We start from the raw sequence: 13,655 nt of genomic DNA on the forward strand, positions 1-13,655 counted from the left end.
TTCACTATAGAGCAGCCTGTAGTAGTGACTATAGAGTTGTCTATAGTCGTGAATATAGAGCCGTGTTACGTCTGGACTATAGAACTGTCAATAGTCTTGACTATAGATCCGTCTATAGCCTTGACCATAGAAAAGTCTATAGTATTGACTATATAAAAGTCTATAGTATCGTGTATAGAACAGCCCATAGACTATAGAATAGTCTAGCGTATAGTCTGTAGTCAAGTAGAAAATTAACTCAGTACTATAAAACCTAAAAAGGTACTACTTTTGTTATAAGTTCGTACTATTTCAAAATTTTAATTTTCCATGCCTGGTACGGCATCTAAAATAAAACTATAAATGCTGTAGATAATTGTCAGAGTGTGTTTATGAATGAAGACTTGACTATAGACTAGACTATAGGCCAGACTACAGGTACCAACTATAGACTAGACTATTGACTAGACTATAGACTAAAACATAGACTACAATATAGATTAGCTATAGACTAGACTATAGACTAGGTCGTAGACTATACTATGAACTAGACTATACACTAAACTATAGACTATATACTCGACTATAGTAGAACATAGACTAGTCTATAGACTAGACTATAGCTAGACTAGAGACTAGACTATAGACTAGACTATAGACTAGGCTAAGACTAGACCATAGACTAGACCATACAATAGGCTATAGACTAGACTATAGACTAGGCTATAGACTAGACTATAGACTAGATTATAGACTAGACTACAGACTAGACAGAGACTAGACTACAGACTAGACTATAGACTATAGACTAGACTACAGACAAACTAGAGACTAGACTACAGGCTAGACTATAGAGTAGACTATATACTAGACTATAGACTAGACTATACACTAGACTATAGACTAGACTATAGACTAGACTATAGACTAGAGTACAGACTAAACTAGAGACTAGACTATAGACTAGACTGTAGACTAGACTATGACTAGAATCATAGCATATAGACTAGACTATAGCTAGACTATATACTAGACTATAGACTGACTAGACTAGACTATAGACTAGACTATAGACTACTATGACTACTATAGACTAGACTATAGACTTGACTATAGACTTGACTATAGACTAGACTATAGACTAGACTATAGACTAGACTATAGACTAGACTATAGACTAGACTATAGACTAGACTATAGACTAGACTATAGACTAGACTATAGACTAGACTATATACTAGACTATAGACTTGACTATAGACTAGACTATAGACTAGACTATAGACTAGACTATAGACTAGACTATATACTAGACTATATACTAGACTATAGACTAGACTATAGACTAGACTATAGACCAGACTATAGACTAGACTATAGACTAGACTATAGACTAGACTATAGACTAGACTATAGACTAGACTATAGACTAGACTATAGACTAGACTATAGACTAGCCTATAGACAGACTATAGACTAGACTATAGACTAGACTATAGACTAGACTATATAGACTAGACTATGGACTGGACTATAGAGCTAGACTATAGACTAGCTTATAGACTAGACTATAGACTAGACTATAGACTAGACTATAGACTAGACTATAGACTAGACTATAGACTAGACTATAGACTAGACTATAGACTAGACTATAGACTAGACTATAGACTAGACTATAGACTAGACTATAGACTAGACTATAGACTAGACTATAGACTAGACTATAGACTAGACTATAGACTAGACTATAGACTAGACTATAGACTAGACTATAGACTAGACTATAGATTAGACTATAGACTAGACTATAGACTAGACTATAGACTAGACTATAGACTAGACTATAGACTAGACTATAGACTAGACTATAGACTAGACTATAGACTAGACTATAGACTAGACTATAGACTAGACTATAGACTAGACTATAGACTAGACTATAGACTAGACTATAGAACTAAGACTATAGATTAGACTATAGACTAGACTTAACTAGACTATAGACTAGACTATAGACTACACTATAGACTAGACTATAGACTACACTATAGACTAGACTATAGACTAGACTATAGACTAGACTATAGACTAGACTATAGACCAGACTATAGACTAGACTATAGACTAGACTATAGACTAGACTATAGACTAGACTATAGACTAGACTATAGACTAGACTATAGACCAGGACTATAGACCTAGACTATAGACTAGACTATAGACTAGACTATAGACTAGACTAGACTATAGACTAGGACTATAGACTAGACTATAGACTAGACTATAGATTAGACTATAGACTAGACTATAGACTAGACTATAGGACTAGACTATAGACTACACTATAGACTAGACTATAGACTACACTATAGACTAGACTATAGACTACACTATAGACTAGACTATAGACTAGACTATAGACTAGACTATAGACTAGACTATAGACTAGACTATAGACTAGAAAGACTATAGACTAGACTATAGACTAGACTATAGACTAGACTATAGACTAGACTATGACTAGACTATAGACTAGACTATAGACTAGACTATAGACTAGACTATAGACTAGACTATACTAGACTAGACTAGACTATAGACTAGACTAAGACTAGACTATAGACTAGACTAACTATAGACTAGACTATAGACTAGACTATAGAATAGACTATAGACTAGACTATAGACTAGACTAGACATAGACTACACTATAGACTAGACTATAGACTACACTATAGACTAGACTATAGACTACACTATAGACTAGACTATAGACTAGACTATAGACTAGACCTAGACTAGACTATAGACTAGACTATAGACTAGACTATAGACTAGACTATAGACTAGACTATAGACTAGACTATAGACTAGACTATAGACTAGACTATAGACTAGACTATAAACTAGACTATAGACTAGACTATAGACTAGACTATAGACTAGACTATAGACTAGACTATAGACTAGACTATAGACTAGACTATAGACTAGATTATAGACTAGACTATAGATTAGACTATAGACTAGACTATAGACTAGACTATAGACTAGACTATAGACTAGACTATAGACTAGACTATAGACTACACTATAGACTAGACTATAGACTAGACTATAGACTAGACTATAGACTAGACTATAGACTAGACTATAGACTAGACTATAGACTAGACTATAGACTAGACTATAGACTACTAGACTATATAGACTATAGACGACTATAGACTAGACTATAGACTAGACTATAGACTAGACTATAGACTAGACTATAGACTAGACTATAGACTAGACTATAGACTAGACTATAGACTAGACTATAGACTAGACTATAGACTAGACTATAGACTAGACTATAGACTAGACTATAGACTAGACTATAGAGAGACTATAGACTAGACTATAGACTAGACTATAGACTAGACTATAGACTAGACTATAGACTAGACTATAGACTAGACTATAGACTAGACTATAGACTAGACTATAGTCTACACTATAGACTAGACTATAGACTAGACTATAGACTATGGACTACTAATCAAAAGCTTATTAGTTAGAAAAAGTAGCGAATCTGTTGTAAGGGTGCCGCGATATGAAAAAGTACTGAAAAAAGTACCAATGTACTGAATTTCCCATGCCTGTGTCGTATTATAAACGACTAAATGTGTGTGTGTGTCGAATATCGCTTTATATCTTTAGGATTTAGTTTAATATTTTTTCTTAAACTTGCCACAGCACTCATATCGCTGTGTATTTAATGATATTCATCACTGCCTCCATTCATTGTAATCTTTTGTTGTACGTCTATGGCTGCTGTTGCAGGCAATGATAGTCTGCAACATGGCTGTTATTGCTGTTGCTGCTGCTGCTGTTGTCATGTTTTTAAGACGATGATGACGACGACAACTCTGTGTGTGGTTGGCTAATAAAGCTTAACATCTTACAAATTATTATGGTTTATAGATGACTTTAACCAATAAAAAATTACAAATAAAATCGTTATTATACGTTGCAAACGAAAAATATTATTGAAAAAAATAAACTAACTAACGATTTAGGATTTCAACTATTGTTTAATCGAACGTGGTTTCAAGATTAATTACTTTAGGAGCAAAAATATAAAATGAAATCCTTATCGTCTGTTATCAGAAATTGTAGATATATATTTTTTTTTTTGGAAAGGAAATGGGGAAATATGTATTGAATTATTGGATTGGCAGAAATATGATAAATTTTTATGGCCGGCAGAAATTGGAAATTTAATGCGTAAGGAGGGAAAAGTTATTATTAAGAAAGACACCTGCCATTTATATAAATAAATATTTATGTATGTGTGTGTATGTGTTGGTTTTTAGTTAGTTTATTATTTATTTACTAATAAAACAAATGTTTGGGTGTTATTATTATTTAATACTTATATAAAATTTAAGAAAAATTATCGTGGGAAAATGTCTTGGATCATAATATAAGGAACAAGTTAGAGTGCTATATTCGGCTATGACGAATCTTAAATACCCTCCACCAGCAAGCTACTTTTTATTAAAACCCATTTAACTATCTAATCTTTAGATAACTTGGCAAAATTTTTGTTTCCGTATTGAGGGTACTAACATATGTCAAACTAATTTTAATTAGTTCCAGAAAAATTTATATTAATAGGCACTGGCCGTCCAGTTCGAAAACATGTTAATGGAATGATTTATCTATACACAGAACATATTCATTTTGAATTTTATCCGGATATATAATCATTTAATAGCGAATTAAGTGGTATTAAGTGATTTTCAGAAGTATACCTTATATGGAAGCTAAGACAACTTATGGACCGATCCGGAAAAAAATTCCGTAGAATGATTTATATATACATTTATGACGAATTTTATCTCGATAACTATGATTGTCAATGTGCATTTGAGCTATTTTCGGAAATGGGAGTTGAGACCAATTATCGACCGATAAGAAAAAATTTCGTATAGTGATTTATATGCCAAAAAAAAAAAAAAAATAAGAGTTCAAGTCGAATTTTACTACAATAGATGTATTAATTAATGAAATATGTGCGTTTTGGAAGTGGACTTTATGTGTATAGGAGATATGACATTACTCAAAACTTATTTGTATTGAATTTTATCAAGATATCTTTATTTGAAAAGATATCTTTATTTAAGTGATTTTTTTGAAGTGGACCTTATATAGGAGCTATTACCATATATAGACCAATCCGGAAAAAAATTTGGTAGAATGATTTATATGGTCACAAAACCGATAGCTTCATAATTCAAAGAAATATATGCGTTTAACTGATTTTCGTAAGTGGACCCTCTATGGAAGCCTATCAGGAAAAAATTTCGTAGAGTGATTCATATAAAGACAAAACATATTTGTGTCGAATTTTATCAAGATAGCTTTATTTGACAATGAAATATGAGCTTTTAAATGATTTTCGGAAGTGGGCCTTATATGGGAGCTATGACCAATAATGGACCGATCCGTAAAAAATTTTGTAGATTGATTTTTATGTACACAAAACACATTTAACTCGAATTTTATCACAATAGCTTTCTTCATCAATGAAATATGTGCGTTTAGGTGATTTTCGGAAGTGGACCTTATATGGGAGCTATGACCAATTGTAGACCGACTGAGATCTACGTTGACAGTAAGATTTCTGTTCATATTATATTTTCATGTACAAAATTTTGTGTTGATACCGAAATATTTGAGGGAGTTATTAACAATAAACTAATTTCCGGGAATATGTACCTTTGTATGGGGGCTATGAGAAATATTGGATCGATTGTAAAGATCTTGAATATAATTGATTACTGGCCTGAAAAAATAATGAGTGACGAAATTCATCGAAATATCTTTGATAGTTTCTGAGAAAACTTCAAAAGAATTATGAAAAAACGTAATTTTTTTCGAGGTAGTCTGAAATTTTTACTCATAACTTTTTACGTTGTGAACCGATTTTGCTGATTTTCAATACCAAACTGCTTAGGATAATAATAAATACTTTGGGTGAATTTGGTTGATTTCCTTTGCTTAGTTTTAACGTGAGCGTGTTTTAGGCAGACAGACAGACAGACGGACAGACGGACATAGCTAAATCGACTCAGAATTTGATAAGGACCCAGAATATATATACTTTGTTGGGTCTTAGATGAATATTTCTTGGTGTTACACACGGAACGACAAACTTATATATACCCTCTATCACCACTGATGGTGGTGGAGGGTATAAAAATCGTAAATACTTTTTTGAGCCATCGAAAACAGAGTTTATATTTTCTGGGTCTTCATGAAATTCTAAATGATCCAGAAAAACTAATGCTTTTTTTTTGAACAGAAAAGATAACTTTTCGATTTTTCGTGAAAGCTTTTTACAAAGAAATAGACACTAAGACTAAAGAAAACTCCAAAATGTGTAGTAGTGTTTTAAAATATTTGGAAAAATTCTGAAATTAAACATTTAACTTTGCGCATGACCATATTAGATCTGTAGGCGCCATCTTTTGTTTAAAATATTTCTTAACTTTATTAAAAACTCTCATCACTATTCTCAAAAGCTTTTGAGAATAGTGATAAAAACTTAGAGCATTTCCTAGGAAATGTCTAACTATTAGCAAGAACAAACAACAAACAAGTTAAAATAATTTATTGTCTAAATTAGTGCCACCAGCAGAAGTGTGTATTAAAAATAAAACAGTTTAATAATAGTGTTATAAAAATAGTTTTCAAAAAGTTTCTGTTTTGTCGCAGTGACACTTAAATAATATTAAAGGAAACTAAAAAGTAATTAAAGAAACTTAACTATGGCCTCACATAAACTATAATAAAAGTAATATGCTACATAAATATATAATTGAATTGAATATTTCCCTTGTGTAATGTTCCAAATAAACCTGAAAGTGAAGTGTATTACATTAGTTTCGAGACAAATACTCTTGACCTACGTCAATTATAAAATTCCGGCATCAAAAAGAAAAAAAAAATCAATATGACGTTTTATTAGCATATACTTGGACGTAAATTTGTATAAATATTCTTACATTGTTTATATGAACTCATATAAAGTTTTGTTGCCCTTTTTTTCGTTGTGTTATTTTTATGGCTGTCAATTATTTGTACATGCAACAAATGTGTTGCACACATATGCTACATATAATATTGAATTAAATTTTTGTACCACCCTCTCCTCGGACATGACATCATTTGAGGTGTTGGTGTTATGTTGTCTTGTTGTTAGTTTATTTTTAGGCTTGGGCCTTACATTGTCTGTTGGAGTTTTCCTTCGATATTTGTTCTACATAACGACATGTGGTGTTGGCTAAAAAACACTTGTTCTTTTTACAACATTTTTCTACAAATATTGTTTGGTATATTAGCTTTTTGTGTATTTTTTGCTTTATTTTCATGTGTCTAGCAAATTATAAGACGATCAATAAATGTCCTCAATTTAAAATTTTCTTTATACTGGAAAATATGTACATACATATGAAATACATACTAAAATATGTATGTATTTGCACATTTGTAGGTAAAACTACAAAGCATTTTAGAATAATTTTAAATAATTTAAAGTAGTCTATTGTTGTTTAACATGTTGTGGTAGAAATTGCTTCAAAAAAATTTAGAATAATATAAATACTATAATTTAAAAACATATGTATGTAAACGTAATAAAAAACAAGTAAGAAAGTATAGTCGGGCGTGGCCGACCATATGATACCCTACACCAGTTATGAATATTAAATGTGATTTATTTTTCATAATATCGCATTTATCTTCAATATTCCCTTGTTCCGATACATTTAAGCAATTTATGGATGAAAAACTAATTTTCTGAAAGAGGCTTTATATGGGGGCTAGGGGCAAATATGGACCAAGCCCGATAAAATTTTGTGAATATATTTATATTTACATAATATTTTATTGTGCTGAATTTCATCGCGATATTTGTGTTTATAAGTTAATTTGGGACATTGAAGTAATTTTCTGAAGGGGACTTTGTATGGGAGCTAGGGTCAAATGGGGGCCGATCTTTATGAAATTTGGAAGGGTTATCAAGACTTCCATAAAACTTAGTTGTGCCGTATTTTATCGATATATCTGTATATTTAACATAATTATGAGCTCAGAAGCCCTTTTCGGGTGGTTCTGTTCTATGGGGGCTAGGTGAAATAATGGACCGATTTTAACCATTTTCAATAGGCTTCGTCCTTGGGCCAAATAAAACGTGCGTGCCAAATTTCATCCAATTATCTTGAAAATTGCGACCTGTACCTTGCGCACAAGGTTTACATGGACAGCCAGCCAGCCAGCCAGCCAGCCAGCCAGCCAGACGGACGGACGGACATAGCTTAATCGACTCAGAAAACGATTCTAAGCCGATTGGTATACTTTAAGGTGGGTCTAGGACGAATATTTTTATATGTTACAAACATCAGCACAAATCCAATATACCCTCCCCACTAAAGTGGTGTAGGGTATAATTAGAATATTTAAAACAGTGAATTTCATTGCGAAACATATGAACGATTCTAGCATTTCGTTACGCCAATTCAGTTGTAGTTCAGTTCTAGTTCAGTTCGAATACAGTTCTAGTTCAGTTCAAGTTCAGTTCTAGTTCAGTTCTAGTAAAGTTCTAGTTCAGTTTCTAGTTCAGTTTCTAGTTCAGTTCTAGTTCAGTTCTAGTTCAGTTCTAGTTCAGTTCTAGTTCAGTTCTAATAGTTCTAGTAGTCTAGTTTCAGTTCTAGTTCAGTTCTAGTTCAGTTCTAGTTCAGTTCTAGTTCAGTTCTAGTTCAGTTCTAGTTCAGTTCTAGTTCAGTTTCTAGTTCAGTTCTAGTTCAGTTCTAGTTCAGTTCTAGTTCAGTTCTAGTTCAGTTCTAGTTCAGTTCTAGTTCAGTTCTAGTTCAGTTCTAGTTCAGTTCTAGTTCAGTTCTAGTTCAGTTCTAGTTCAGTTCTAGTTCAGTTCTAGTTCAGTTCTAGTTCAGTTCTAGTTCAGTCTAGTTCAGTTCAGTTCAGTTCTAGTATTTCTAGTTCTAGTTCAGTTCTAGTTCAGTTCCTAGTTCAGTTCTAGTTCAGTTCTAGTTCAGTTTCTAGTTCAGTTCTAGTCAGTCTAGTTCAGTTCCTAGTTCAGTTCTAGTTCAGTTCTAGTTCAGTTCTAGTCAGTTCAGTTCTAGTTCAGTTCTAGTTCAGTTCTAGTTCAGTTCTAGTTCAGTTCAGTTCAGTTCTAGTTCAGTTCTAGTTCAGTTCTAGTTCAGTTCTAGTTCAGTTTCTAGTTCAGTTCTAGTTCAGTTCTAGTTCAGTTCTAGTTCAGTTCTAGTTCAGTTCTAGTTCAGTTCTAGTTCAGTTCTAGTTCAGTTCTAGTTCAGTTCTAGTTCATTCTAGTTCAGTTCTAGTTTCAGTTCTAGGTTCAGTTCTAGTTCAGTTCTAGTTCAGTTCTAGTTCAGTTCTAGTTCAGTCTAGTTCAGTTCTAGTTCAGTTCAGTTCAGTTCTAGTTCAGTTCTAGTTCAGTTCTAGTTCAGTTCTAGTTCAGTTCTAGTTCAGTTCTAGTTCAGTTCTAGTTCAGTTCTAGTTCAGTTCTAGTTCAGTTCTAGTTCAGTTCTAGTTCAGTTCTAGTTCAGTTCTAGTTCAGTTCTAGTTCAGTTCTAGTTCAGTTCTAGTTCAGTTCTAGTTCAGTTTCTAGTTCAGTTCAGTTCAGTTCTAGTTCAGTTCTAGTTCAGTTCTAGTTCAGTTCTAGTTCAGTTCTAGTTCAGTTCTAGTTCAGTTCTAGTTCAGTTCTAGTTCAGTTCTAGTTCAGTTCTAGTTCAGTTCTAGTTCATTTCTAGTTCAGTTCTAGTTCTAGTTCAGTTCTAGTTCAGTTCTAGTAGTTCAGTTCTAGTTCAGTTCTAGTTCAGTTCTAGTTCAGTTCTAGTTCAGTTCTAGTTCAGTTCTAGTTCAGTTCTAGTTCAGTTCTAGTTCAGTTCTAGTTCAGTTCTAGTTCAGTTCTAGTTCAGTTCTAGTTCAGTTCTAGTTCAGTTCTAGTTCAGTTCTAGTTCAGTTCTAGTTCAGTTCTAGTTCAGTTCTAGTTCAGTTCTAGTTCAGTTCTAGTTCAGTTCTAGTTCAGTTCTAGTTCAGTTCTAGTTCAGTTCTAGTTCAGTTTAGTTCAGTTCTAGTTCAGTTCTAGTTCTAGTTCAGTTCTAGTTCAGTTCTAGTTCAGTTCAGTTCTAGTTCAGTTCTAGTTCAGTTCAGTTCTAGTTCAGTTCTAGTTCAGTTCTAGTTCAGTTCTAGTTCAGTTCTAGTTCAGTTCTAGTTCAGTTCTAGTTCAGTTCTAGTTCAGTTCTAGTTCAGTTCTAGTTCAGTTCTAGTTCAGTTCTAGTTCAGTTCTAGTTCAGTTCTAGTTCAGTTCTAGTTCAGTTCTAGTTCAGTTCTAGTTCAGTTCTAGTTCAGTTCTAGTTCAGTTCTAGTTCAGTTCTTGTTCAGTTCTAGTTCAGTTCTAGTTCAGTTCTAGTTCAGTTCTAGTTCAGTTCTAGTTCAGTTCTACTTATTTATTCATCACTTATTACAACATAGCATAATAGTTTTTAATAACTAACTACTTTCTATACTTACCTTTACAGAATAACACCAATCCTCCAACAAACGTAGAACATACCCCAGCCAAAGTATCGAAAACATACAACGAAAACGAAGAAAATCTACGAGATTTAAACGAAATATTAGTAGTCAATCATACACCTACGACAAGCATATCTGTATCTGTAAATAATTCTAAAAATTTAGCAACAATTCATAACAACAATGAAGTCATGTCAACAACAAAACCAACGACAACAATACCAACTAATCAAACAGCACCAATTGCACGTGAAGAAGATGCCGAAGAAGAAATCGAAGAAACAACGTTTGAGGAGCAACATAAGCGCAACAACGAAATGATACCAAAATCTGTAGGAGAAGAGTATGAGCAACACTACCAAGTGATCAATGAAATGGCGGTGCGTCGTAGTGTTGGCGGTGGTAGTAAATCATCGCGTGTACGTAATTATTTGAAAAAATGTAAAGATCGCTGGTTGGCAGTTGGTTTGCATAATCAAATGCAAGAATATCACAATAATACAGGTCATGATCCAAAATCAACAATGTCTACAATAAATGAGCTAGATGTCAGTCAAGACTTGGGGCCAAAAACAGAAACAACATCAGCTAAAGTAACGGATTTTCCAAACAATAGATTGTCTTCATTGGGTGGTGCTAGTGAGTCCGTCAACAAAGGTAGTTCCACTAATTGTGCCCTTGGGAATGTGATGAAAATGGAAGACGAAAATAATGTTGACGATGACGACGACGATGACGACGACGATGATGATGACGTTGTTGATGAATCGTATGAAGATATTGATTTTGGTCTAGGTTCTGCATTAACTAAAACAGCAGCAGGAACAACAAAGAAAATTACAAAACAAGCTCGCAGTCGTAATACTTCAACAAACATAAATGTTGTTGGAAATTCTGTTCAAATTGAAACACGACAGGAAAAGAAACATTTAAAGTCAATGGCCCAACAACAAAAACAACAAGAGCATGACCACGATAATATGGATGATGATGAAAAACATGTAGAACAATTAGTAGATTCTAAACAAATGGTACGTACTTGTATAAAACTATTAACTTGTTTCTATTTTTTTTTTTTTCTAATAATACTTTAACTTTGTTGTCTTAAGACCTCAAAATCTGCCCTGTTACAATTTGTTTTTCCTTCTCCTTTAACGATCAACATCGTCATTCCTCTTGTCTTCCAGGAGTCTCATATTGCTGCTCTGATTGACAGGCATCTTGCATGCATTTATCCCGTCTTTACTCAAACAACACGTGCAGTTTTAATACGTGAGGCACGTGACGTTCTCGTGAAGATCTATCACGGTTGTTTGACAACATTTGAACGGCAATTCCTATGTAAATTTACAGAGATCGCTGTCATGCTAAAGGAACGTCATCGTGTCGGTGAGGTGAGTTGATTGTTGTACAAAGAATTTGTAAAGCTTTTTAGTTTTTTCTGGAGCTACAAACCATTAACTAAATGAGCAAAATGTCCAATATGTGTATTAAGTATTTAAATGACTTTTTGAAAAACATGTTTCGGTTATGAAGTCATTTCGTAATGTTTATTTTTTGCAAGTTGAATGGCAGATGTGAAGATCAACAAAGATGAAGAAAGCTTCACATTTTTTTTGGAATCTTTAAGATTTTTAGTTTGGTTATAAAATTTGGATAACTGAACTCCGAAATTAAGAACATTGAATCTCAATTACAGACTAGGGTACCGAAAGTAGTCCAGAATAGACTATAGACTAGACTATAGACTACTCTATAGACTAGACTATAGACTAGACTATAGACTAGACTATAGACCAGACTATAAATAAAGACTATAGTCTAGTCTATAGACTAGACTATAGACTAGTCTATAGACTAGACTATAGAATAGTCTATTGACTAGACTATAGACTAGACTATAGACTAGACTATAGACTAGACTATATACTAGACTATAGACTAGACTATAGACTAGACTATAGACTAGACTATAGACTAGACTATAGAATAGACTATCGCCTAGATTATAGACTAGTCTATAGACTAGACTATCGCCTAGACTATAGACTAGACTATAGACTAGACAACAGACTAGACTATAGACTAGACTATACACTAGACTATCGACTAGACTATAGACTAGACTATAGACTAGATTATCGACTAGACTATAGACTAGACTATAGACTAGACTATCGACTAGACTATAGACTAGACTAAAGACTAGACTATAGACTAGACTATACACTAGACTATAGACTAGACTATAGACTAGACTATAGACTAGACTATAGACTAGACTATAGACTAGACTATAGACTAGACTATAGACTAGACTATAGACTAGACTACAGACTAGACTATAGACTAGACTATACACTAGACTATCGACTAGACTATAGACTAGACTATAGACTAGACTATAGACTAGATTATCGACTAGACTATAGACTAGACTATAGACTAGACTATCGACTAGACTATAGACTAGACTATAGACTAGACTATAGACTAGACTATAGACTAGACTATAGACTAGACTATAGACTAGACTATCGACTAGACTATAGACTAGACTAAAGACTAGACTATAGACTAGACTATAGACTAGACTATAGACTAGACTATAGACTAGACTATAGACTAGACTACAGACTAGCCTATAGACTAGACTATATACTATACCATCGACTAGACTACAGACTAGACTATAGACTAGACTATACACTAGACTATCGACTAGACTATAGACTAGACTACAGACTAGACTATAGACTAGACTATACACTAGACTATCGACTAGACTATAGACTAGACTATAGAATAGACTATCGACTAGACTATAGACTAGACTAAAGACTAGACTATAGACTAGACTATAGACTAGACTATAGACTAGACTACAGACTAGACTATAGACTAGACTATAGACTAGACTATCGACTAGACTATAGACTAGACTATAGACTAGACTATAGACTCGACTATCGACTAGACTATAGACTAGACTATAGACTCGACTATCGACTAGACTATAGACTAGACTATAGACTAGACTATAGACTAGACTATAGACTAGACTATAG

The 13,655-nt window shown here is 33.3% G+C and overlaps 1 protein-coding gene across 1 annotated transcript; it reads left to right on the plus strand.

Annotated features, from left to right (window-relative positions):
- Positions 1 to 6,621: 6,621 nt before the first annotated feature.
- On the plus strand, positions 6,622 to 11,981 carry LOC119615196 (the record flags this gene model as incomplete). The annotated part of the gene is made up of 3 exons (XM_037971272.1): positions 6,622 to 6,826; positions 10,590 to 11,618; positions 11,775 to 11,981. Coding segments are annotated over exons 2-3 (1,047 nt in total), but the record flags the coding sequence as incomplete, so codon positions are not given.
- Positions 11,982 to 13,655: the final 1,674 nt, after the last annotated feature.

This window comes from Lucilia sericata, unplaced genomic scaffold, assembly GCF_015586225.1.
Source record: "Lucilia sericata isolate MDLA Ls3-8-SP2 unplaced genomic scaffold, ASM1558622v1 Contig004415F_arrow, whole genome shotgun sequence".
NCBI classification, from domain to species: domain Eukaryota; kingdom Metazoa; phylum Arthropoda; class Insecta; order Diptera; family Calliphoridae; genus Lucilia; species Lucilia sericata.